Source organism: Dipodomys spectabilis, unplaced genomic scaffold (assembly GCF_019054845.1).
Source record: "Dipodomys spectabilis isolate Male_0828 unplaced genomic scaffold, ASM1905484v1 ptg000215l, whole genome shotgun sequence".
NCBI lineage: Eukaryota > Metazoa > Chordata > Mammalia > Rodentia > Heteromyidae > Dipodomys > Dipodomys spectabilis.
The window spans coordinates 8,494,492-8,521,598 of record NW_024870892.1 but is presented as its reverse complement, the minus strand read 5'-3'; the positions used below and the strand labels follow the sequence as shown (position 1 = coordinate 8,521,598).

General features: G+C 46.8%; 1 protein-coding gene across 8 annotated transcripts in view; it reads left to right on the top strand.

Annotated features, from left to right (window-relative positions):
• Window positions 1-27,107, top strand: part of Rasa3 (RAS p21 protein activator 3) — a 92,046-nt gene that overhangs the window by 26,734 nt on the left and 38,205 nt on the right. For 6 of the 8 annotated variants that reach the window (XM_042697338.1, XM_042697331.1, XM_042697333.1 and 3 more), the window contains 2 exons: window positions 9,924-10,041; window positions 25,324-25,427. In XM_042697338.1, the coding sequence (XP_042553272.1) occupies window positions 9,924-10,041; window positions 25,324-25,427 (222 nt within the window). Of the gene's footprint in view, window positions 1-9,434; window positions 9,452-9,784; window positions 9,805-9,923; window positions 10,042-25,323; window positions 25,428-27,107 lie in introns of those variants that run through there. The other 2 variants (XM_042697337.1, XM_042697334.1) reach the window with 2 other exon arrangements.

Sequence of the window (27,107 nt, the reverse complement as noted above, 5' to 3'; positions counted from 1 at the left end):
ATTACTTTTTTCATTTTGATTATTATCTTTAAGTAGTTGTGCAAAGGAGCTACCATGAACACAGCAGTTTATGGATACACTATATCTTGTTGATCAGTGTTACTCCTTTCAGCATTCTTACCCGTTCCTCCCCTGCCCACCACTTCCCTCACTCTTCTTCATTTTATAGACTATGCGTTGGATTCTTCTTTTTTAAGTTATGATTTATTTAATGACTTTTAGTTGTTGTTTATGTGGTAGTGAGAATTGAACCCAGAGCCTTATACATGCTAGGCAAGCGTTCTACCACTAAGCCACAATCTCAGTCTTAGACTGGATTCTTGTCTGCATTCTACCCCTCTTCTCCTTTTCATTCATCTACCCTTTTCCCTTCGCCCCATCCAACTACTTTTGAGTATCTACTTCCTGGTGTTTTATTTTGCTGAACTTTGATTTTGCCTTTCTAAGGAATTACACTATTTGAGATCTTCCTTGAATCTACTGTATTTCAGTTAATACATTTGTATACACTTGCATACCACCAAACATATTCAATTACTGGTTTTTAAGTTAAACCTGGCTTCCACATATAAGGGGAAACATGCATCCTTTGTCTCTCTGGGCCTGACTTACTTCACTTGACAATTCTTATTGTTGGTGTACAGAAAAGCTACTGATTTTTGTGGGTTGATTTTAATAACCTGTTACTTTAACAAAGTTTTAAATCAGGTGTAGTAGTCTGGGGGAGGAGTCTATAGGGTCCTTTAAGTATAGGGTCATGCCATCTGCAAAAAGGGATAGTTTCACTTCTTCCTCCTCTCCTCTCCTCTCCCCTTCTCTCCCCTCCCCTCCCCTCTTCTCCCCTCCTCTCCTCCTTCTCCTCTCCTCTCTTCTCCTTTCCTTCCCTTCCCTCCTTCCTTCCCTCCCTCCCTCCTTCCCTCCTTTCCTCTGTCCCTCCCTCTCTCTTTCTCAGTTTCTCTTTCTCTTTCTTTCTTTCTCTGGTCCTGGGGATTGAACTCAGGTCTTGGGCACTGTCTCTGAGCTTTTTTGCTTAATGCAGATACTCTACTCCTTGAACCACAGCTCCACTTCTGACTTTTTGATGACTAACTAAAGGTAAGAGTCTCATGTACTTTCCTGCCCAGTATGGCTTCAAATCTCAGATTCCAGCCTCCTGAGTAGTTGGGATTACAGGTGTGAACCCCAGCATCCAGCATTATGAGCACCCTACTTATGAGAAGTGATGAGTTATGTGGACCTTTGCAGACTGGCTTGGATTTCCCAACACATGGCTTCCCTGTGTGTCACTGCCAATAGCAAATGCTTGAAGAGGATATAAAAGGAACCAGGGTATGTCTTGAAGGCTTCAAACATACTTACTGGGCTAACTTCAGATCCTGGCACTAACTACTCTCCCCTGTGGGAGAGAAAATTGAGGCCCAAGGAGGTCAGGCAGCAGACCTGGCTCTCAGTGCTACAGTCTGGTGGCTAGGCAGCTGGCTTGGATCCCAACACAGTGAGCATTCAAGGACCACTGCTAACAACTTCACCTTCCTGGCTGCAGGTCCTGGAGGCCTGTAACTTTCCTGTAGGGTGTTGTAACAGTAGATACACAGGGTAACCAGACCAGAAACAAATAAACATCTAGTTTTCTATCCTTTATTTTTTTGTTTTGCAGATACAGGGACCAGAGTAAAACAGAGTTCTCAAGACAGTTCTGTGAGGGGTTCAGGGTCAGGACGCTTCCTGTGTGTGTAGGTGGAAGCCTTTGGGTCAGTGCCCTTCACTCAGGTTTGTGCCTTGTGGAGCTGAGGAAGAAATGAGTAGATGAGATATGAGGACCAGAAGGATTGGTTGTGCTAACACACCTGTTGGACCACCTGTTCCGACAGCTTGGCAGAGCCCTCTCCTTGCACCTCCATCCGGGGTCACAGGTCGGGATATATATGGTCCCCACTGCCTGCCCAGCAAGCCTGTTGGGGTAGTCAGCTGACAGTGGAAGTCAGAAAGGAAGGTTACCATCCTCTCCTTCTAGGTAGCTGGTGATAGATGTGGTGGTATTGGTTCTTCAGTAGGACATGCTCTTCTTTGGTCTATCAGCTGGTTAGTAATGACAGAACCTTGGCTTTTCCAATGCAGCTGTCCATAAGAGGCATCACCTCTGCCTTCTACAGGTGCCTGCATAATTCTCAGCATGCTGGTCTTTGTTATACACCATGTATACCTAACTTCTCACTTAAATGCTCTTCTTGTACTTAGGGGCATGATGAGGCCCCTGGATCATCTGGTCACAAGTGGTTTCCACCAGTCAGTATCTGCAGGAATTTTTTGTGTTCAGGAGCACACCATATAGCCTTGATTATACACACTGTATTGAGGGAAGTGTACTTGAGTGATTTTACTTCTGCACATCATTGCTCATCTCAAGGATTTGTATGTGCATTACACCATGAGGTCGCAGACAGCATAGTCTGCTCTCTTTGGGCTATAGTGACACTTGAAGCCCATCAAGAACATCTGCACCACATAGTCCAGCAGGTGCTGGAGTAGGGCAAATCAGGCTCTTAGGCAGATTGCTTGCTTATGGCTTAAGCTTAAGAAGACAATGGAGAAAACTGTTAATAAAGTGAATTAAATATCATGCCTGAAACTGTCACGTAGTATATAGCACAGAAAATTGAGAAAATCTTCCACTTTTAAAACTTAAGACTCGAGTCACTTAGAGAGCTGGGTGCCCATGACTCACTATCTCAGCTATCTCAGGAGCCTGAGATTGGAGTGTGGCAGCTCAAAGTCAGTCCAGGCAAGAAAGTCTGCGAGACTCTCGTCTCTGAACTATGGGGGGAAAAAAACAAAAAAGGAAATGAAGGTGTGGCTTAGGCTTGAGTGAAAAGCTAAGGGACAGCTCCCCGAGTTCAAGCCCTAGTAGTAGCACAAAAAAAAAAAAAAAAGGCACGTAGGACCCTGACAAATGAGTGAAGTCCCAACACTGTTAGGGTGAGGCTGGAAGAGGTTTATGGGCAACCATTTTAGGCCAGCACAGGTTCAGGATACCTGTTCTTGGAAAGAGTGAGCAGATGGGCACGTTTGCTCCAAGTACAAGTTCCATTACACGCAGCCCAGGTTGGCCATGGAGAAAAGGAGTAAAGCCATCCTGAGAACCAGTTAGCCTTGTGAATTTAAATAGTGGGATTTCATGAGTACTTGTGAACTGTGTGTTATAATCTCCCCCCCACCCCTTTTCAATGTATGATAAACTGTGGAAACCCACGTATGCCTGTCTTTCCTACTGCCAGCTGCTCTGCTGGTAGAGATGTAGCCTAGCAAAGTAGTTCCCTTTCCAGCAGGCATTGGCTCCGTTAGGCCTCAACATAGATTGGGGAAATACTCTCTTCGCTGCCTCTCAGCATAGGCTGAGGGCATGCTCTCTTCACTGCCTCCTGAGGCTTGATGCAGCCATACAGCTGTTTTTCTTTCAACTCTGGGGGGCTTGGGAACAGACCCTGTTCCCTTTGTCCTCTGCACTCTGTCTAAGAAGGGACTTCTAGCTGTGGCTTCTAGCTACTTCCCTGTATGCTGGTGCTGGGAACAGGCACAGGCTGAACCTCAGCCTCCACAACAAAATCCTCTGTTCTCAGATCTAGAATCTGGTGTCTCTAGCCTGTATTCATGAGCTCCTAAATTAGGACATTTTGAGAACTTCCCCAGGTGTTTGGCCTGCAGCAGAGTTGTGCTTGAAGATGTTCAGGTTGTGTTTGAGTCTCCTGATAGGCACTGTCTGTGAAGAAGTGCTTGGTTCTGTGATTTTTGTCTCTTTCCGTTATTTCAGCTGCTCATCTGTCGCCGTGGATGGATACACTTCGTGTACTATCATTTGTGCTTGTGCATAAGAGCCGGAACAGTTAGAAGTGGCCACATGCTTGTCATGCCACATTCCTGATGGATTCCCAGAGTGGTGCTCTTTCCACATCTAAAGAGTTCAGTATTCCCCACAGGCAGGAAGCCCTTCATTGGTCACATGCTACTTGGGTGCTGGAATGCAAAGAAGAGCTGAGGCCCAGTCGTGTCCCCAGGATGCTCAATCAGGAGGAAGATCTGTGAGAGGTGGGGAGGGAGAGGACTTTGCTGTAGCTGGGTAGGTGGGGGGGAGGGAGGGGGAGGGGAAGGTCTGCTGATAGCATTTTCACCTTAACAGAGCACTAACTACTGATGTCCTTAGGAGCCCAGCCAAGAGACAAAGTGTTAGTGGGAAGATGCATCAGAATTTCTTGAAAACATTGCAATTCTGATTAGTGCCAGCTCTTATGTAGCAAAATCTTTTCTGGGAGTTTGTAGGAGAGTGGAGAGTGGGGCCTCCTAGAACACACTGTGAATCTGCCAGTGATCATGGAAGATAGTTTGGTTCATCACTCATTAGTTCTTGCTTATGCCATCTGGCAATAAAGTTGTTTTTTTTTCTTCCTGGAGAGCTGGTGTGTGTTCTATTTTACAACAAATTGTGAAAGTTTTGTTCCCACCATATTTCCATTGTTAGCTGCTGGGAAACTTGCTTCATTTGAGTGCTGAGTCACACATGTTGGGGCTGGATAGATATAATTGTTCTTCCTTTTGTCATGTTTTGATCTTGTTTCCACTCTCACAGTCTTATTCTGAACTTGTCTTTTATACTCCAATGTGCTTCGAGTCCTTTATGGAGATCAGGAGTCTGAGGTGTAGGCAGTGACCATTCTATGCAGGTTCTTCCAGGAGGAGGATGATTCCGAAGGGTTCTCTAGTCTAGTGTGGATGGAGGTTGTGCAAAATGTGACTTAGAAATTCATTCTAATCTAGCTTTATAAATGTTTCAATTTAATACTAAACACTAAATGGTAAGGCAGAGAAGCCGCCTATTCAAGGAGGTGGGATATTTTAATCACAAAACTGTTCTTTTCTGGAAAATAATGATATTAATAGGCATTCTGCAAAGACCAGTATCTTCTGGGACTCTGAAGATGTTGGTCCTTGTGCCTGGGAGATTTTTTGGATGGGCCATATTAGCACTAGAGCCTTCTGCCCATCAAGGAGGCCTGGTCACCAAGGACTGTCTTCTAGAACCTCTCAGACCTGAGCAACTGAGAACTGTTTCCTGTAGTGCCCCGAGGATGGGCCTGGCTTTCAGTTCAAAACCTGTTTCCTAGGCTGGGCACTATGGTACACACTCTTATATATGTTACCTCTCGCCATGTGAGGGGCATAGGTAGGGAGATGCTGGTCTGAGTGAGCCTCAGGCAAAAATGCGTGACACTACATGAAAAATAAAGCAAAACAGGCTGAGGGTATGATTCAAATGAGATAGCGCCTGCCTAGCAAGTGCAAGGCAGAGTGCAAACTTTAGTGCTATTACTAAAAAGGAAAGACAAAAGAAAAGACAAAAAAATCTGTTTCTTACTAGGTAATACAGGATAGTGAGAACCATGTGTTTTTGAAATATGGTTAATAGCATTGTAGTTTTGAAATTGGATCGTGAAATGAAACCCGCCAAGTGTAGTCAGGAGGGAGTAGAGGAGACACCATGATGTGTGGTGATGTATGACAGGGAGGAACTCAGACATCTGCAGCCAAAATGGTTTTGGCCCTCTAGGAAGCTGTTAGGCCTGCAGCCTGTCTAGCTGGATCCAGTCATCCAAGTCTTTACTTAAGGTAACACTGTTCTTGGCTCTTTCCAGATGGAGCCCCCAGTGATAGGGATGTGGCAAGGGGAAGACCTCAGGCACATGTGGCAGCTGTTTGGTCCTCCTGGTCTGAGAGGCCTATTTAATCCTGGTTCAGACTAAGCAGCTACATTTCTGTATTGCTGTTGTCATAGCAACCAAGATACTTGCACTCTCATGCAGGTAGGGCAGTCCTGGTGGGATGCAAAGCTGTGTGGGGACTAGATATCACAGTACCAGTAGGCGTCACAACTGTTTCTTTGACCTCACCCTTCAACAAAGTGTCAGCTGCTGCTGCTCATGTTTTGAGGTTTTCTGGATAATAAAGAGGAACAAAATCTGTTTTGTTTTATCAAAGACCATCTGCCTCCCATAGGACTTTCAAGAGTCACCTCAGGCTTATGTCTTGACTGTCCACTGTCTTTCCCTCTGTTCCCCAAAGGGAAGTGGGAACAAAGGCCTTCCAGTAATCCAGTATTTCAGGGGGAGCTGGCAGACTTTCACTCCCTTCTCCCAGCCAAGCTACCCGAACTCTCCCCTTCCTACTTCTTTCAGGTACTGTACTCATGTGGGACTCAGCAGCTGGAAGGCCAGCAGATGGATGTGGCTGGAGCCACTGGAAAGTTGTGTATTGTGTATAGAGTTCTGGTACATGCCTCTTCCTCCCACGTAGGGGCTCCTGCTTCCTAATGTAGCTGTGCTGACGTTACTTGTGCAGGAACCTGTCAGCTCCTCTTCTGGGCATCTTTGCTTCTGAATCTGTCTTCAGCTTGGCCCTGAACTTTCTCTCCGTAACTGGGATATCTGCAGTCTCACCGGGATTAGTCAGGGCTTTCCTCAGTGGTAGAGTATTTGTTGAACACCTGCAAGGCCCAGAGTTGGATCACCAACATTTATCAGGGCTCCAACAAAATAGAGCTGACATGTTCAAAATAATGAAGGGCTACTTTTTTTTTTTTTTAAGTTTTAGCAAGGATTTACTTAGGTATAATACAGTTAAAGTAGAGAGGTCTAGAAAAAGAGAGAACTATTTCCTGCATGAGGAGCAGGCAATTAAAGACTCCTTGACATTTTTTCTTTCAAGATATAGGCACCAAAAGGTGAACAAATGCACCAGTAGTACTCCCTAGATACTATGTTGAAATATAACCTGTGGGTGAGGATGGGAGGAAAAAGTGGGGAGAGAGCAAGAAGAGAAGGGATAACATTGTCTAAAAAGAAATATACTCTTTACCTGACTTGTGTAATGGTAACCCCTTTGTACATCACCTTAATAATAATTTTTCTTAAATGGATAGGGATGTCTAGCCCTCTGGAAGGACTGGTACTGTTGCTGCTATTTTCAAACTAGCCTGTGGATGTGGTAACATCTTCAAATGAGCACTTTTGTTAATGTTATTATGAACGAACATTTTCAGGACAAAAGACAAAAGGCATAAATAAAACATCTAAAATGAAAGAAAGAAAGTAACAGGTACTTGGAGCTAATTATTGGCATTCTACACTCATTTGTTTAAAAGGCAAAAAAAAAGCAGAAGCAATAACAAATCCTCACAAAAACCCAAAATGGGAAATCAGTTAAAATTCAAAGGTTAGGGTCAGCCCTAATGCTTGTGGTAAAGGTGTAGGCCTGATCGGACTGGTTTGGAGGCTTAGGGTTTGTGAATGCTGTGAGAGATGCCAGTCCCCAACCAGAACTGGGTTGAAAGAGTGCTTCCCAACATGGCCAGGGGCTGCTGTGTCTCTCAGACCAACTATGGGAGCAGATGTGTGTGGGTGCCACCTCAGCACCTTCTCCCCATGAGGCCAGCTTGTCCCTTCTCCCTGTGGGGCCCTCAAGCCTCGTTGCCTGCTTGTGTGCCTGAGAATTCATCCTAAGCTCTACAGGTTGCCCTGTCTTCCGAAGCTCTGAGGCGCGCCTCAGCTCCACCACCTCTCAGGAGGTTGGTGGTGTGGTCTACACAGATAGAGATGGGTTTTCTGCAGTGTCTCTGATGTGGAGTGTTTCCAGGGTAATGGCTAAACTGCCTTCACCACGGATAGTCGGGTAGTCATTGATTCCAGGGCCTTTAAACTTGACACGTCCAGAGCAGAGGCCCCAGATAGCTACTTTCTGTTGTCTGATCTTGTGCTGCCTCTGGGCGGGAAATGGTCATGAGACATTTGCAGATAGTTCTGGTAGATTATGCTGGTGCTGCTATATACCAGCACTTTGGCAATCAGAAATTTACTGACATAGAAGACATCACCCAGTTATTGAAAAGGATTTCTATTAATTTGCTCATATGCTCAGTGACTTTCTTATGTTAACAACATTAACAAAAAGTTAAAAAAAAAGATCAAGTTGAGTTCACCCTGCGGTTTGGGATTTCTGGCCATCTAGTCTCCTTCTGTGTGTTGTCTTATGTATAGATCCTGCAGAGCAACACAAATGGCCAGAATTGGGGCTGGACCAATCACAGCTACATGCCTGCTAGGCACATCCAATAGGGTACAGAAAACAACTCATCCAAAAAGATGCTGGTTTGCAAACTAGATGGCCAGAAATGCCAAACAGCATCTTTTTGGATGGGTTGTTTTCTGTACCATATTGGATGTGCCTAGCAGGCATGTAGCTGTGATTGGTCCAGCCCCAATTCTGGCCATTTGTGTTGCTCTGCAGGATCTATACATAAGACAACATACCCAAGGAGTGTGGACAGGCATCAGCATGTCTTATGTTTTGGGTTCCCCGTGTCTCTACACTTTTCCTTCGTGTCTATCTGTGTGTGTGTGTGTATTATCATTTATTGCTAGATGTCTTGCCTTGAAAGTCAGAATAGCTCAGAGACAAATGAGACATCTTGACATTGATTCCCTTGACCTCACTGCCATGGAAGTACGTGTCAGTGTCAGATCTGGAAGCCACCACCAGTGCCAACCTGACCACCAGGGCCAAGCAGCACTGTCCACTATAGGTTGTGCTGTTGGCTGCTCTACAGTGACCACTGGACAGAATCATGTCAGGTGTCTCTGCAGAGTCCATCTGAAACTGGCTACACCAGGAGCTCCCACTTATTCCAAATGTGGTCAGAATCTTTCTGAGGCTCCACAAAGTGGGGCCTATAGGAGAAAAGACTGAGATCCATCCTAGGTCTCTCCTAGATTTTTTTCCCAACTTGCAAATCACATTGTGCTCTCAGCAGCCAGAGTTTATAGTTTAATTTTGCCAATGAAAAAGAGTCCTTCTCCTTGATATCATTCTTGGACCTGATACTGTTAAATTCAAAATAAAAAGGCACTTGACAGACGAATAAAGAAAATGTATTCTATATAAACGTGGAATAGTATTCACTCTTAAGAGGAAGGAAATTCTGATATCTGCTGTGTGTTAGCTTTTTGTGACAATAAGTAATACCTGAAATAATTACCTTATAAATAGAAAAAGGGTTATCCTGGCTTACGGATTTGGAGGTTGCAGTCCACAGTCCAAGACTGGGTGGACCCAGGCTTTGGGCATCTGGTGGGCTTGCTAGTGGCAGTGGTAGCAGCATATGTGGAACAGTCCATTTAGCACTCACAGCCTAGAAGCAAAAGAGGGAGAAAGGCTGGAGTCTCATGGACTCTTTAAAGGGCCTGGCCACAATGACCTGACCCTGCCTCCAGGCTCCACCTCCCCGAGAAGGCCAGCCCCTATGCAGAGCACCGTGCCTTGCTGTGAGTGAGGCGAACCAGTGCAGAAGAGCAAGTGGTCCCTAGACTCACCAGTGTCCTGGAGACAGAAGACAGATTGGGGTACTAGGGTAGGGCATGCAAATTAGTATTGCATTGGGCATGGGTCTCCAGAGGGAAGATGAAGTCAGTGGATGGAGATAACAGTGTGCACCTGTGGGAAGGTACTTACCACTATCTTTAGAGGTAGCAATGGAGGTACAGTTTATTTATGTGTATTTATTTTATCACAATTAAAATTTTGAGAACTAAAGGGACTAATGTGGGTAGTAAAACAAAAATCAAATAAATTCCAAGGCTGGTTGAACTCTGCTCTCATCACTTTGTTCCAGAAGTTGATGTTGCATGTGACTTTGTGAGTCAGCAGTACAGATGGCGTTTTGTCAGTATTTTCACTGGTAGAAGAAAACCAAGGCTGTGAAGTGTAAGTGACTGTACAGATGTAAGAGCAGGTACCTGGTCACGAAGCAAATGCATTGTCTGGACATGTACCAGGTCTGGCAGGCTGCTGAGTTGATGATATGTGTCACCTCTGCTTTTTAGGTGAAGCCAAGAATCTTCCCTCCTATCCGGGGCCAAACAAGATGAGAGATTGCTATTGTACTGTGAACCTGGACCAGGAGGAGGTTTTCCGGACCAAGATTGTGGAAAAGTCACTCTGGTAACTTCTGCTAATGTTCTCCCTAGTTCTGAATCAGTATCCAGATGTCTTTCAAGCCCTATGTGGCCATTGCCCTTTTCCATGTCTTGGTTAAGAGGTAGTACCCATGGGGCTTGGCTGTGGGTGGTGATGTGTCTTGGCAGGGATGCTGACGTTTGCTGGTGCTCCAGATGTCCAGGACCCTTGAGCACTGAGGCACCCAGAGCCACTTTCTTCCCCAAAAGGCAGGAGGAACTCTTTTAGAGATGACTGCAACAAGAGTTCAAGTTAAAGTTTTGGGAGGGGAAGTATATTTTAAAACTTAAATTTTTAAACCATCTTTTTTTTTTCCTTTGGTGGTTCTGAGGTTTTGGATTCAGGGCCTTGTGCTTGCTAGACAGGTATTTTAGTCCTTTTCCTTTTGTTGCTTTTAAGACAAGATCTCACTTTTTATTTTTTTTGTCCAGAGCAAGTCTTGAACCACGATTCTTCTACCTATGCCTCCCATGTAGCTGGGATCATATGCACACAGTATCATCTCCCATGAGCTGGGATCACCTCCCATGTAGCTGGGATCATATGTGCACATTATTACCTCCCATGTAGCTGGAATCATATGCACACAGTATCACCTCTTAGCTTATTTGTTGGATGACGTTTTTGCATGGGCTTGTCTTGAGCTGCAGTCCTCCCAAGTAGCTGGGATTAAAGGTGTGGGCCACTACACTGGGCTCTAAAGTTTCTTAAGAGACTCAATGTATATGGGCACCAAGGTAACTGAGCTGACTTCTTACTGAAGAGAGAGACTTAGAAACATTTATAGGTACAGTTTGAGGACTGGAGGGGTCACCGGGTGTCTAAGGGACTTTGCCTTCCAAATTGATTCCTGATCTGAAGAGAGCCAAAGTTGCTGCTGGCAACTGTTGGAATAGGAGGTGGCAATGCCTCAGGTGTCAGAGAAGAGGAAAACAAGAGAGGAGGTAGGGAGCCAGCGGATGTGTTGCTAGATGCTTGTTGGGTACTCGGTGTTGGGAGCACACCAGCTTCCTCAGTGGTTTTGGGTGGTGAGCCAACTGGTGGATCAAAGGAGACAACTCTGAGCCAGGGACTCCACCGTTGGGTCTGCAATTATGGTGCATGTGGCTTCAGAACAGCTATTCTGATTTTGAAGACATTTTTAGCAGTTGAATTATATCCTTGCCTATTGCTATTTCTACATGGGAACCAACAATTTGTTCTGCTGACCTAGTAAGTTTAATTTTTAGAAAACCATTAGGCCTGCCCCTAATGAGGAAAGAGACTTGGCCCACTGAGGCTGAGTAATAATTTGGTTGTATTACTTGACATACTCTTAGATTCCTTGAAGTAAACTGTTGAGAGTGAGTAGATTGAGACGTATTGTCAGGAATTGTTTGTTTTCGAAGAACGTCTATGGAATAAGAAAATAACAGTAGGGTGATAATTTCTACTTTGCAAAAGAGGAACAAAATGTTACTTAGCAAGTTTGCTGATGTCACCTAAGCAAGGCCTTCTGGGTTTGAGTGGGCCTGGAGAAGGGAAGCTGTTTTCTAGGCTTGGCTCTTGCAGACTTCTCCTTGGAGGCCATGGGAGCGCACCCATTGGCACCCCATCCAGTGAGGTGAGAAAGGGCCCTTGTGTTTCAGACATATCAGCAGGTTTAGAGATAGGAGTTATGGCTTCTTGTGTGGGTCCCTGGGCACTGTGCCTCTGGAGCAGAAAAGAAGGCTGAAGGCAAACGAGGATGGGAGCAATGATCTTGGTCTCCAGGAGTTAACAGACAAAGGGAGCCCTGAACCTGGGTGCACCACACAGCCGACTCCTCATAGTCTTACTAGGCTTTGATTGTTGTTTGCTCATGTATTGACTGGTTCAGAGATTCTCACAGAGTGCTTATGGGGGTGTGTGCCAGGTCCAAGGAGAGGCTGTACAGGCAGAACACTGACAGCAAAGGAGCAGATGCACACAGACAAAACTGTTGTCAAATTTTGCTTAAAAAAGGGCATGTATGTTTGGCTATGGTAGGTGGCCATTTGCCCTCCCCATATTGGGGGTTGGAAAGCTGGCACCCCAAACTCCATTGTGATGCAAGCACCAACAGCAAGTGACCTACCACTCAGGAAAGAAGTGGGCAGGATAGCTTGTTGTCCAGCCTAGTGCAGAGCGTTCCACACAGGTGTGGTCCAGAGCCTCATCTTATGAATCTTGGTGTGCCTTGGGTCAGTAGTGAGTGGTATCTACTGAGGCCATGAGGTACAGTCAGGGCAAATCCAGTCATCTCTCAGTTCAGGACTCAAAGAATTTTCCTACATGAAGTTATGAATACCGTGAGCTCAGAGGAGAGAGTGCACAAAGAAGTTAAGCATGTGTGTGTGTGTGTGTGTGTGTGTGTGTGTGTGTGTGTGTGTGTGTGTGTATTTGAAAGAGAGAATTAGAATTATTGTTTCTGAGCTTTTATCTTTCTCAGAAATGAAGTTGATTGTGTGTGTGTATGTGTGTGTGTGTTTGTGAGAGAGAGAGAGAAAGAGTCCTGAGGCTGAACTCAGGGTCTGAGTACTATCCCTGTGCTTTTGTGCTTAAGGCTAGTGCACTATCACTTGATTCCCAGCTCCACTTCTGGCTTTTTGGTGATTAATTGGAGATAAGAATCTCATGGATTTTCCTGTCTGGGCTGGCTTTGAACCGTGGTCCTCAGATCTCAGCCTCCTGAGTAGCTAGGATTATAGGCGTGAGCTACTAGTGCCTAGCTTAAGTTGATCATGTTTAAAGTAATGAGACACAAGATTAAAAACATGAGTGGGATAAAAAGTCATAAAGCATCACCAAGCCAATGTGAAACAAAAGAGAAATTTCTTTTTCTTAATTTAATTTTTTTATTATCTTAAAGTAGTTGTACAAAGAAGTTGCCATTCTACAAAACAGTATACGAGTACAAAGTATCTGACAACATTGTCACTCATCTCTCTAAACACATCCCTTCTCTCACTTTTTTTCTTAAAAATTGAGATTAGGTGATTACATAAATTTCACATATTTCACAGTATTGTGGAATAGTGATACTTAGAGTCACATTTTAATTTTCACATGGCAAATTGTCATTATCGTGGTCTGTACAGTTTGTGAATTGTATGAGCTTTGACATTACAAGTTATTTTTTCCACATCAGGTGATGTTTACATTTCTTTCCTTTTGCTTAGTGTGGGCTGTTCCCACCTATTCTGTTCCTCCTCCTGGCTTCCTTCTGTTGTGTGCATATATCTACCATATATATGATCCAGAACATGGAGTCATTTAGCAATGATATGGCAAAATGGGTGGCTGTCCTTTGTTTCTTGAGTCCTGTTTGCCATATCTTCTTGTATTTTGGCTTTAGCATTCACAAGTCAGGGAGACCATGTGCCGTTTGTCACTTTGTTCTTGGCTTACTTTGCTCAAAATAATCTGCTTTAGTTCCATCCATTTCCCTGCAAATGCCATTATTTTGTCCTTTCTAATGGTTGCATAATATTCCATTGTATATAGGTACCACAAATTTTGGATCACTCATCAGTAGTGGGGCATCTGGGTTGTTTCCAAATCTTGGCTATTGTGAACAGTGCTACATAAACATGGAGGTACATGTGTCTTGGTATACTGGTCCCTGTTACTCAGGGTAGATGCCTAGGAGTGGTATGGCTGGGTCATATTTATCTTTCTAAGGTATCTCTAGACTGTTTTCCAAAGTGGTTGTATTAGTATACATTCCCACCAGCAATGCAGTAGGGTTCCTCTTTCTCCGCATCCCCTCCAGCATTTGTCATTGGCTGACTTTAGGACGAGAGCCGTTATGACTGGGGTAAGGTGGTATCTCAGTGTTGTTTTTATTTGCATTTCCTTTACAGCCAGGGATGATGAACATTTCTTCATGTGTTTCTTTGCCATTTTTATCTAAAAGGGAAATTTCTAAAGCTGAACACTACAAGGGCCTAAAGATTTAAAAGAGTTAAGCTGATAGCCATAGCCAAATGGGAAACTGAAGGTAAACCTGAAATATAAAGATCAAGAGAGAGAGTTAGAAAGGTTGAAGAAGCAAACATGGCACAGCTTGCCTGGTGGGGAGTGTAGGAAGCGGAGCAAGGTGTGAAGAGGGATAGGGGTACACAGGTACTGGGTCCTCTCAGGAGGCCTGTGTGGGCTTTGTAGAAGCAGAGGCAATTTGAGTATCTGCTGTAGTAAAGGCAAAGGGCGGGAGAATCAGTCCTAAAGACTTGTGAGGATGAAGAATGAGCTGAGGGACAACAGGGAGAGCAATTGGCCCAGGCCAGGACACCAAACTGCAGCTTAACTACAGCCGTTGCTCTGTGCAGGTGGCTGTGGCCCTTGCAGTGTGTCCCCCTGGCAGCCTCCCGAAACTGCTTTTCCAGCTTTGGTCCTGCCCTTAAAGCTTGGTTTATTTGGCAAAGTCACTGTGTAAGGTGTAAATGGCTGGAAAGGACATTAGGTGTTCCCTAGTAGACTAGTAGGAGCCTTCAGAGGAAGGGGAGTTGCAGGGGTCCACCCACTCTTGCTGTCCTGTCTGCCCTCAGCATGGAGCTACAGAAATGATGCCAGAGATAGGCTTCCCCAGCTTTCTTTCTCATTCACAGAAGGGGGTCTCAGGGTTTGCACGTGTGCTGTGTGGTCACTGTACAGGCCAGGCCTGGTAGTCTCAGGGTTTGCATGTGTGCTGTGTGGTCGCCATATGGGCCAGGCCTGGTGGCCTCAGGGTTCACGCATGTGCTGTGTGGTTGCTGTACGGGCCAGGCCTGGTGGTCCCAGGGTCCATGCGTATGCTGTGTGCTCACTGTACAGGCCAGGCCTGGTAGTCTCAGAGTTCATGTGTGTGCTGTGTGATCACTGTACAGGCCAGGCCTGGTGGTCTCAGGGTTCGCATGTGTGCTGTGTGATTGCTGTACGTGCCAGGCCTGATGGTCTCAGGGTTCGCGTGTGTGCTGTGTGGTCGGCTATATGGGCCAGGCCTGGTGGGGTCCCTGATACACACTACCAGGCTCATGGGCACCAGTTGTGGCTGACCCTGCATCAAGGAGCCCTTTGCCTCTACTTTCAGTGTGGTCCAGGCTCACAGTTACAGTAGCGGTCTCTCATCTTGTTTGGCCCCAGATAGGAGGGATATGTGTCACCATCAGCCTGCCAGTCCTGGTACACTTTCAGACAATGTATTTGCTTCTGGTGTCTCACACTTGACAGTGAGCAGCTACCGTCAGACTCGCAGGGAAGCCAGTGGAGCATCTTGATCCAACCCTCACTCACCAGAGCATCCTGAGGATTTTTCCCCAACCCAGAACACACATCAGAGCATGGATTTTATGTTTCATTTATTTTTTACTTCTGCACTCAGTGAGTCACTGCAGACTAGGCTGGAGCTGATCAGCATGTGCTACCTACAGGTGTGGCCGGGACACTGTAGAGTGGGATAGCAGGTCTACTCCCACACAAAACACAAGGAAGCCTGGCCCGCTATGTCACCTTCCTCTGTCCTGGGATTCTTGCTGCTCCTCTTGGGGGTTGTGGAACACCTCTTCCCAGACTGCAGTCCTTTCCTGACTGTGGGCAGCTCCTCATGTCCCCTGGCAGGGCCTTTTGGTTGCATGATTAACTAGCATCTGACTTGGTATTTCTCCCAGGAATCCCTCTTCCTGTCCTCTTGAGCATCGTAGCTAGGCCTCAATTTTAGTATGTTTCTAGGGACTTGGGATTTCTCTCTGGGATATGGAATAGGGTAGAGGAAAGAGGCTGTGGAAATAAAAGGAAAAATTGAGATTTAAGCACTCTAGGCACCACAGGGAGTGGTCAGTGCTATACTTAGCACTCACAAGTCTCTGCGCCAAGTGGGCTCTTGCTGCCATTATACAGAAGGGGAAACAGAGTCTCAGAGGGAAGAGGTCATGGCTGCATGACCTTGTGGATCTAGACCAGGAAGCACCTTGTATCTAGATGTCGATGAGTGCTTCTGATCCCAGCCATGGTGTGCCCATTCTGTCCTGAAACCGGCTTGATACCAGGCTCCCAAGGGCAGTGGCACAGGGGTCAGGGGCCTCCTGGGCCCGGGAACAGGTTGGCACAGCAGCCTGGTCGGTATTCCTTGTTCTGCTGGACCTTGGGCTGAGGATGCTTTCAGTGCGGGCCACACTGAATCCTGTTCCACTCAGCACTTCTGCTCTTCTCATCAGGTCTCTGGGTTTGGTTTGAAAATGTGCAGCTCTGTGTGCCCACATTTCAAAATAAACAACCCCACCCTGTGTCTTAAACCACACAGAGGTACCCTGCAGCCCAGCAAGTGCTGCAGGCTTCCTGCCCCAACCCTGCGGCCCCAGGGCAGGAAACCTGCCCTGGTAGAAGCAACTGTGACCTGACCTCAGGTCCCCACTGCCTCAGGAGAGTGCAGAGGTCCTCACCGGTCTCCCTAGCAGGTTTGTTAGGGACCCGAGGGTAATAGTGTCGTTTTGGGGTGTCAGAGCATGTTCCCCATAGGGGAGCATGCAGGCAGTGATTCCACGGCCGAGCAGGAGACAGCTGTCTCCTAGCAGCCTGTTGTGGAAGCTCACAGTGTGGAGTTGTGCAGACAGCGTTAGGGTCCCAGTGAGAGGAAGGAGGAGAAGTCTCCAGACATCCCCAGCCCGGAGCTGCTCTGGGGAATGTGGCAACTCACAGTGAGCGGCCTGACATCCCAGAGCAGCCCGCTCCTGTGGACATTTGATACAGTGTTTGCTTTAATGCAAATTCAATCCAGCTTTTAGTTAATGACTTTATCATGTGCACATTTCATTAGCTGAAAATTCATCCATTGAGAAACACAGTGACCTTTCTTGAGCCATTCCTCACCTGTAGGGCCACCGGCTACCTTGGAAGCCACCAGGAACCACATGTGTTCTCTCCCCAAAATGGTCCTTGAACCTGACCGTGTGTCTGTCTGGCTCCTCAGTCTTTGGAACACAAAGACCAGGCCTATGGAAATATCCCTGGGGTTTCACCCTTCTCACACAGCCCTTGCCCTCTCCCCAAATCCACCCACCCTACACCTCAGATATGGGAGCTTGCAGGAGGGCGCTGGGGACCCAGCCATGTCACTTTCTCATGACCAGTGCCGCTTGTCACGGGACTCAGCAGCTGGGGTAGGGTGGGGCCGCCGCAGCCTCCAGCAGATGTCGGGAAATGACTCAAGGGTGGGTTGGTGGTTTCTCTGCAAGACCCAAGTGGGGCCTGAACTCTGTGGGCAATGGGTGGGGAAAGAGGAGGGAGGGGTTCAAAGGCTCTCATGGGAAAAGCAGGAGGGGGGGGAGATTCAGAAGGCTCTAGAGGAGGAAAAAGAGGGAGGAGGAGGAGGAAGGATTCAGAGGGCTATAGGAGGGGCCGAGGATGAGAGGCAGGAAGAGAAAACTAGGGGTACCGAAAGTATCACTTAAAGAAGATGACTGTTTTCTAAGAGGATTCCTTTTTTCTTTATGAAGGTTTTGATTGATTCTGTGAAGCTTTATTTGAGCCTCCACTGGCTTCTTTATACAAAGTGAAAAGAGCTCATCTGCCACCCTGGCAACCTTGGGCAGAGGCTGCATTCATTTCCTCTTGTGAAACAGCAGTATTTGAGAGGAGCCAAGCCCTTCCCTGCAGACTTTCTTGTTTTGGAAGAGGGTTCTGGAGCCCTCTGGCTGCTGGTGGGGGCCGCCTGTCCACCCCATTACTCATGCATCTACTGCCCTTGGCTGCAGTCTGGACAAAGCCTGCCTGTGCTGGACACACCCGGGGCTGTGCTGCTCTGGGAAGGAGAGTGTGGTTCTGTATGTCCCTTGGAGCTCTGCAAAAAGGGGTCATTGTTTGCAGGGCAGCCTGCAGTGAGAGGGGAGGACAAGGGGGAGAAATGTCTTCATGTTGAGCTGGTCTCCATTTTTGTGTGCGAAAATACTTTCCCTCTGCTGCCTAGTAAGAGACACTTGCAGAGTTTCTGTGATGAGAGGACACAAGGACACAAGGTGTGGAGCTGGGGCTGGCTGTGTGCCTGCACCCTCCCGCTCTGGACCTGCCCCAGTCCTTGCTGAAGAGAAGACCTGGTGTCCTGTCCTCCTTAGCCTGGAAGGGTTCTTCCCAACTTCCACTGTTGTGCTGCGGCCACACCCTGCTGTTTCCTTGCCATGTGCACGATGTTTGGCTGGTCCCAGTGGCCACCTTGCCCAGAGGGGCAGCACTAAGGTCAGTTTGGCCATCCTGGCCTATCAGGTGCAGGGGCTCTCGTCCAACTCAGGGAGCTATTTCAGAATCTGGGGATCCCTTGTATAGACTTGCCTGCTGGTGAGGGTAACTGAACAAACGTGTGGAGTTTATGGTGTGAAAAGGTTCCTTAAGCCATGTGAATTGTCCTCTCTCCAATTATATCACACAATTCCCAGGGGATTAATATCCTGAGTGTGAGAAGAGTGGTCGTGCTAATAGAAGACAGCCCAGGCATTTCAATAGAATGCAAAGCTTTAACAAGCTTGTAGACACATAATACTGGTAGTACTAGGACTCAACTTAAACATGGCAAGCTAAGAACATTTTCCTCCCTGTCTCCCTCCCTTCCTCCCTCCCTTCTTCTCTCTTTCCCTCCCTTTCTTCCTCCCTTTCTTCTTTCTTCCTTTCATCCTTCCCTGATGTCCATATAGCAAAGTCTATTTATTTAGCTGTGGTGCTGGTGGTGGTGGGGGTAGAACACAGGTACTCTTGCACTTTAGGCAAATGGTCCACCATTGAGCCACTCCCAGCCAAGTACATTTATCATATTGGTGAGGCTCATTGGGGTGAGATGTGAATCCGTTCAGATTTCTGGAGGGTTCTATGGCATTTCCCCAAAGCTTAGAACAGTGACTCTTCTTCCACCTGCAACCCCATTGTTAGGGCTTTGTTGGCAGCTTTTCCTGGTGTTCACGGCTTCTGATGGTGAAGGCCTGAAAAGATCCCAAGGCACCAGTGTGGGTGTTTCTCATAGCAGTTTCCTGGCTGCAAGGATGATTCGTTCCCTAGCAGTGAGGGCCTATCTTAAATGTTAGTTCTGGTTTCTGGTTTTCTGATCTCTAATTTCTGACATGAATTTCAGCTAAGAAAAAACAGTTTTATTGAGATGTAATTCACAGACCATATAATTGAGTCATTTAAAAGTACAGTTCACTGGTTTTCAGTATATTTAGAGTTGTGCAGCCACCACAGCAATTTTAGAACATTTCATTTTACACCTGAAAAGCCAGCCCCTGTGACTGTCACCATGTCCTCCCACCACCCCCATTCCTACCTCCGCAACCACAGCTGCTCTCTGTTCCCATGGATTTGCCCACTGTGAGCAGCTCCTGGTAGTAAAGTTATATGCTGCGTGGCCTCTTGACTCAGGTGTGGTGAAGCTTACCTGTGTCAATGGCTCAAGCGTCATTTCTTCTGATGGCTGTTGTCATTGCAGTTACGCACTTCAGCCACCTGTCATCCAGTAAGAAGTTGAGTATTTCCACTTTGGGGCCATTATGAATACTACCCTGGATGCCTGCAAGTGTGTCCCATGTACCTGTTTTCATTTTGCTTGAGTGTGTGCTTCAGTGGAATTGCAACTCTGCTTGAGCAGCTACCAGACTTGTCTCCAGAGCTGCTGCACATTTGCCCTCCTAGAAAAGTGGATTTGTACTCCTGCCTCCTCACCTCATCTGTTTTGGTCAAAGCTATCCCAGTAGGTCCACATTAGTTTTCATTCTTAAAAAGTAGCATTTTCTTATTTTTAGTTAAAATGGAAGGAAGTATTCTTTGCCATGAGTGCATCCTCTTTTTTTTTTTTTTTGTCAGTCGTGGGGCTTGAACTCTTGGCCTAGGCACTGTCCCTCAGCAATTCAGGTCAAAGCTAGCATTCTACCACTTGAACTACAGCACCACTTCCAGTTTTCTGGTGGTTTATTGGAGATAAGCGTCTCACGATCTTTCCTGCCCAGGCTGTCTTTGAAGCGAGATCCTCAGATCTCAGCCTCCTGAGTATCTAGCAGTACAGGTGTGAGCCACCAGTGTCCAGCCTGAGTGCATCCTTTTTAAGAAAGCAAACTAAATTCAGAATACAAAAGAGTAATACCAGACAAATTTTAAATTTTGTATTAAAATATAATTATGGGTCACCTTGTCATGAAAATGATGTCTTCTGGGATACTGCTGAGTCTCTGGAAAGGTCCAGGCACAGCCTGGTGGGAATGGAAGACTGCTGCTAGCATGTGAGGCATATGTGCCTGGCCCGATCTGCCCTTGGTATCTACTTCACTGTGGAATCCTTCCTGACCAGTGAACCACTACTCCACACAGAGCTGGCTGTGTAGAGTTGGTGTGGCTGGCCTATCTTCCCTGTGCCTTGGTGCTAGGTGCCTGTCCCACCCTGTAAGGAACACTGTGGACAGAGGCCTCTATGTTAACTGTGGCACATCTCATATACACGGGTGGGGTGCTGGAATGGAGGACCCACAGTTACAGAGGTCAGGTGTCATGTGGGACTCACGCCCAGCTTCAACGAAGTCTAGGGAATCCTGGGCTACTCTATATGCCCTCTTCCTTGGTATAGGATAGCTGGCAAGCATTGCTGGATGTTGGTATCTTCAACAGTCCTCATTCCCTGTGGACTCTGAGGGATGGCTGTGTGGATATCAGTTTCTATTGTGTGACCCTCATCTTGCCCAAGGAGCCCCCTCCAGGGTGAAACCTCAGCACAGCCTTTTCATGCTGCTTTTATTTGCATGCTAAAGGTAAACGCAGTTCTATGCAAGACCTAAAGCAGCCAGAGCCCCTCATACTAAGCAGGCCACATGACAGGGTGAAGAGAGAGGGAGCTACAGGGACTGATGATGCCTGTCTGTCTTCTTGTGTTCCTGGGAATGCTTGGTGGAGAGATGGAAGAATGGAAGTACTATGAGGTAGAGTCTCAAGTGGTGACATTTGTTCTTTCTGTTCTGTATTCCCAAGGGCATAAAGTGCCATTATCCTCTCTGTGACCAGGTTTCAGGACAGCTCGGAGTCTCTGTCTTCCATTGCTCCTCTAAGTCAGTAAGGGGGCATGGCCTTGGCGGTTTCCTCTTACATGAGGTTCTAAGCCCAAGTCCCACTCTGAGCATGCCTGTGTACACATGCTGTCCATATTTCCAGTTGTCCTTTGTCTGGTATATTATCTCGGCGCCACAGAGGTGGTAGGAGGCATTCTTACTCCCAGTCTGCTTTCCTGCCATGTTACCTCCAGCCCCCTCATCCTTTGAACGAGCCTCTGTGCTTCTGTCATGATCCTGCTGGGAGCTGGGGCAGGACTGCACCACAGTGTCATCCCATTAATGGTCCAGGAGACTCTGGGTATCCTGCCCTACATGTCTAGCTCGCTACTGCTCTCGCCATGACCCTCGTGTTTGGGCTAGAGGGCTCTGTCTCACACTGCCTTGATACCTGTCCTCCTCATTGCACTTTTTTCTTGCCAGTCGTGAGCCCTGGTGGCCCAAGGGTCTTTGCATCTTCCTCCTTAGTTCTCTTCATGGTCCACACTGACCGGTCAGCTTGCCACTCACCACAGGAAGCAGCCCTGTAATGTCCTGATTCATAGTGCTCATCATTTTGCAGTGCCCAGATGTCATTGTCTTTTGCTCATCTTTCCCCATAGGGAGAGCCTTGGAAAGCCTTGACTTGTCGCCTTTCCCCCTTGCTGCAGAGTCTGCACAGGGATTGGCAACGCGAATGTCCACTGAAGCAAGCATGAGCTTGGTTAATGCAGGTCCAGGTGTCATGAAACAATTCTGAGCAGTGGTAGTATTTCCGTTCTCAGTCAAAGCTCCCAGAGCTGCGCCACACTTCAGTGCTCAGGGACCCTGTGTACTCCCCAGAAGCAGCTGCCAGGCTCCATCCCCCTTTCCTAATGACATGGACATGAGGACTCCTCCAGGTTTGCACCTGGCTGGCTGTGAGGGCCGCATTTTTTGACAGTGCCAGTGCTTACGTTTCAGGAATTGTCATCTTTCCTGCATGTCGGGGGAGGGCCTAGTGGTTTGTGTGGGTCTTGGGTTGAATTGGGGACAGAAGCAGCCTGTGTATGGGCACCACAGTTGCTTCTGGTACCACGGTTGTGTGGTTGACATGCAGATGATTGATAGGACTAGAAAGAGTGGCCAGATAGGTCTGGGCCTCCCTGCCACTCCCTGGCAGGGCCTGCAGAAGGAGAATATTGTTTTCACAGTAAGGCAAGGGTTCGAATCACCCTGAGAGAGAAGGAGCCACTCTTCTCCTGAGGGTGGAATTGGATCTGTACCTCAAATAAACACACAGCCCCTTTGCTCTAGGGCCAGCAGATTCTACAGAACTTCACACAAATCTGGACACAGCTTCTACCTGTTCCGTATACTCTGCTAGCCCCTGGTCACATGTGGCTGGGGGAAACTGAGGAACTGAATTTTGAATAGAATTAATTTTAATCACTTTAGACTGAAGTAGCTACACTGTGTTTTATGAAATACTTAAGGCAGACTGTCATTCTGGTCCAAGGACGAGAGCCACATCTGCTGATAGCTATCTTGTGGTACATGTATCATGTTAGGGATAGAATGGGAGCAGTGTACATGTGTATAAGGATGTATAGGTGTGTGACGTCACATTTATGACTGTAGTAAGCATGTGTGTATGCATCCATGTGTGTGAGCACATGTGTATGTTTACTGGCTGTTGTGCCTGTACCCAAGCCTCGGCCATGGATGTCTATCCTGAGAACCTGAACTAAATTTTGGGAGGTATAGGGTCTGTCTGTAGCCCAGGATATCCTTAGTTCTCAGTCTGCCCATCTCAGCCTCTCAAGTAACAGAGATTACAGACATGAGCCATGGAGCCTAGTTCACTTTATCTAACCCTTGTCACCGTCCAAAGGCACCCTTCCAAACATGAGAGTTGAATTAAATTTCTGCCCTCCTAATTTCTCACAATGAGGATTAAACTCCAACACAGGGAGCTCAACCCAGATCCCAGCCATGGCCAAGCGTGGCTGGTAGATGTGTATTGGTGCCCAGGCAGGGGTGGGAAGTCTAGTTTGTGAGCTGTTTGGCAGGCGGAGCGGGAAGACAGTAAGCAGTGAGCAACCTCTTCGAGCCCAGTTTTCTATAGGTGTGTGGATAATAATGATGCCTCCAGAGCCAGGGTCACAACTAAGGTCTTGTGGTATTTTGGTGATGCTCACCCTAGTCCTGTAGGCAGATATCAGAATGGCTGTCTGTTTGAAGGTACAAACAGGTAATTCTAAGAATTAATTAATTAAGGGGTCTCGCCCATTTCATCTCATCATGCCTGAGTGACCAGGAGCAGCTCACCAACCTACATTTGAATCACAGTTCTGGCTCCAAATATTCATACACACTCACATATAAATGTGTCTATGGCATTTACACACTAGCTGGTTTGTGTACACGTTCAAGATACCTGCAAACCCACACACATGTTCTTATGCACATGTGTATATGTTTGTGTACACATGGAACCACAGCTGTGTCCACAGTATATGTTCATGCACTGTGTGTGTGTGTGTATGTGTGTACATGCTGGTACTAGGGCTTGGGTCTTACGCTCTTGTTTAACTCTTTCACTCAGATGCTGCTGTTCAGCTTCTTCACTAATGACTAGAGCTCTACCACTTAAACCATAGTTCCGGCTCCAGTTTTTTGGTAATTGAAGATCAGAGTCTTCTGGGTTATCTGCCTAGGCTAGCTTTAAACCATAGTTCTCAGATCCTAGTCTACTTTGTCACTAGGATTATAGGCATGAGCCAAAGGCATCCAACACTCATACACTTTTTATATGCTTGCCCGTTTATCCTCTTAGGTAATGCATCTGTTCAAATCTTTTGCCCATTTTAAAATTATGTGCTCTCACTGAGTTGTTAAGGTCCTTTGTATACTCTGGACAGATTATTGACTAGCAAATATATTTCCCAAGTCTGTCTTTACTTTCTTATTGGTGTTGTTTAAAATATAGAAGTGTTTTATATTGGGCTGGGAAGGTGGCTCAGTGGTAGAGCGCTTGCCTTGCATGCATGAGGCCCTGGGCTCGATTCCTCAGCACCACATAAGCAAAAAGAAAAAAACCAGAAGTGGCGCTGTGGCTCAAGTGGTAGAGCCCTAGCCTTGAGCTGAAGAGCTGAGGGATAGTGCCCAGGCCCAGAGTTCAGGCCCCATGACTAGACCCCCCCCCCCCCCAAAAAAAAGTGTTTTATAAGACTCCAGGTTACAGATTTATCCATCTTCTGAGAGCATTATGATTCCAGCCTTCACATGTGGTGTGTGATCTGTTTTGAGTTAGTTCTGTTTATGACAGTGGCCAGCTTCTGGCTATCTCACACAGACACCCGACAAGGCCCAGTGCTGGGTGCCTTCCTGCTTCTGCCTCAGAACATGACACGTTGCTTTACTTCCTCCTTGAATAATCAAGCTTCCTGTTTTGGAATTTAGCCAGAAATGTACATGAAGCATCTAATGGCAACTTAGATCAGTGTCTGTACTGAAGTGGTCGTTTGGTTTCCTAAGCAGCTCACCAGGTCCACTGGTGTCTTTGTGATGTCAAGAGCTGATATTTCCAAGTACCCCTCCAAGACAATAGGGAGGTTTGTTTAGTGACAGCCCACTGGCTTTCTGCCCCTTGATTAGAGCTTTCATTTATTTTTAAGTGTAAGGCTGCCACAGCTGTGGAATGACTCACACATAGGCTGTGAGCCACAAGAGCAGTAGGGACCTTTCCCCATCAGAATCAAAGACAGTGCTTTGGGTAGATTTTGCACTAGATCTTGGTGGGAGGAGGGGAAAGAGAAGTGTGCCTGAGACTGGAATTGTATGTTTTTTTTCCTTTAAATGTGTAATTGAGTACTGCTACCCTTTACCTAAATCATTTGCCTTTAAAACATCATAGCTGTCTTGAGGATCTGCACTGAACATGGGCACTTTGTTAAAGGCCAAGATCCACACTGAGCTCTTGATTCCTGAACTCGATTATTTAAACCAAGTACAGAGGTTCGTTCTTTGAGAGGAATGCTCAGCCACTCCACCAGGGTTTGGGGCAGTCTGTTTTCTGAGCCAGTTTCATATCTCACAAGTGGAACTCAGAATGGTTGTTCCCATGGCACATGTGAAAATAAGACCGCTGATGTGCTCCTGAGAGCAGGGCTGACCAGGAGGGAGGCCGGGCTGCTGCTCAGCCAACACAAGCTGACTGCAGCATGGGTTCTAACAATGCTTGTTTTGTTTGTTTGTCTAGTCCCTTTTATGGAGAAGACTTTTACTGTGAAATTCCTCGGAGTTTTCGTCACCTCTCGTTTTACATTTTCGATAGAGACGTTTTCCGGAGGGATTCCATCATAGGTAGGTACTTAAGTGGCTGTTTCCTTCATTGTTTTTCTCCTCTCGTTCTTCTATACTCTCTCAAGTACCCTCTACTCTTATGCCTAGAGGGAATGTCAGTATTAGTCTGGAGCCTTTAGGGTGAGCATGTGGAGTCGAGTAGCCCCTGACAGGAGTATGGTGGTGCCTGTCATCTTGTCTTAGTGTGTGTGGCCTCCCATGTCTTCCTGAATCTTGGCTCCTACCAAGATTTCATATCAGAGAGTTCAGAACAATTTCTAAGCAGCATTTCAAGGCTGGAGCATAGCATGTCCCACACCTTCTCCAGACAACCTTTGAGATGGATTCCTCCCAGGGTCCCTCAAGGAGAAGCTTCTCTTTGCCTCCAAGCTGCTCTTGTCCCTGACTCCAGCCAGTGATTGTAAAGACAGAAGAGCTATGAGAGGTGTTGGGGCCCAGCAGACTTGCACCCAGATCAGTGGATCCCCTTAGGTCCCTGAGCCTCCATTTCCCTCCAGCTTCAAGGAGATTCTTGTGATAATTGAGTGAAAAGTCCAGGTGACTCTTCCACTGGGCACATGGTCTAGACCCAAGTCTAGTGGGCAGCAAAGGAAGCCACCCTCCTGAGTATGGGCATCAGCACTTGGATGACCAGTTCCTTCCAGCTGTTCTTGGTGATGTACAAAGCTTGGACTACTATTGTCAGGCCTAGCCCCTAATCAAATGGAGTGCTGTTGTAGGATTTAGGGGATATCTCTGAGGTCTAGAGGTCCTAAGGTACTGGGGCTCCCCACCTCAGGATTTAGTGGTACTTGGAATATTCAAGGTGCTGTCTAAGGTTCTAGGGTGCTCTCACAGTGGTGCCAGCATTAAGGAGAGAGTCCTGGGGAGAAGGAGGCCCATCTTGGATGTTGGTTCTGTCACTAGCTGCTGCACAGTGTCAGTTCATGCCACTTAAGTGTATAATGTGGTTGACTGCTATCTGAGCAGGCTGCCCCTGGATCTGGTTTGACTTCCCTTGGCTGTGAGGACTGAACATGTCTCACTTGCACAGACTATGTCTATTCATCTGTTAGAGAGCTTAGTGGGAAGAGCCTGTGGAGCCTAGTCTGGTCACAGTAGAGGCTCCGTGTATGTTCAGTTGCATTCTAGAAGTGATATGCAAGATCTAGCAGAAGCTTCAGAGGAAGAGGAAGAAAGGACATATCTGATAAAGGAAGAGGAAAAAAAAGGGCATACCTGCAGGATGCCAGTGGCTGGTTCATGCCTGTTATACTGCTCAGGAGACTGAAATCTGAGGATCATAGTTTGAAGCCAGCCCAGGCAGGAAAGTCTGTGAAACTCTTATCTCCAATTATTCACCAAAAAGCTGGATGTGGAGATGTAGCTCAAGTAGTAGAGTGTTATCCTTGAGCTAAAAATCTCAGGGACAGTGTCCAGGGCTTGAAGGTAGCTCTAGGACCAGTGTGTGCACATGCACACACATACATCTCTACATCTGACAGAGTAAGAGTATAAACAAGCCACACCTTACAAAGGAATAGTATAAAAGAACATACCTGACAAAATAAAACCTCTAATACCACAGGAACACATGTCAGGAATGCCAGAACTGCTGAAGCCTAAAAATGAAATTGTAGGCCAGGTGCAGTGGCTCACACCTGTAATTGCAGCTACTTTGGAGAAGAGAGATCAGGAGTA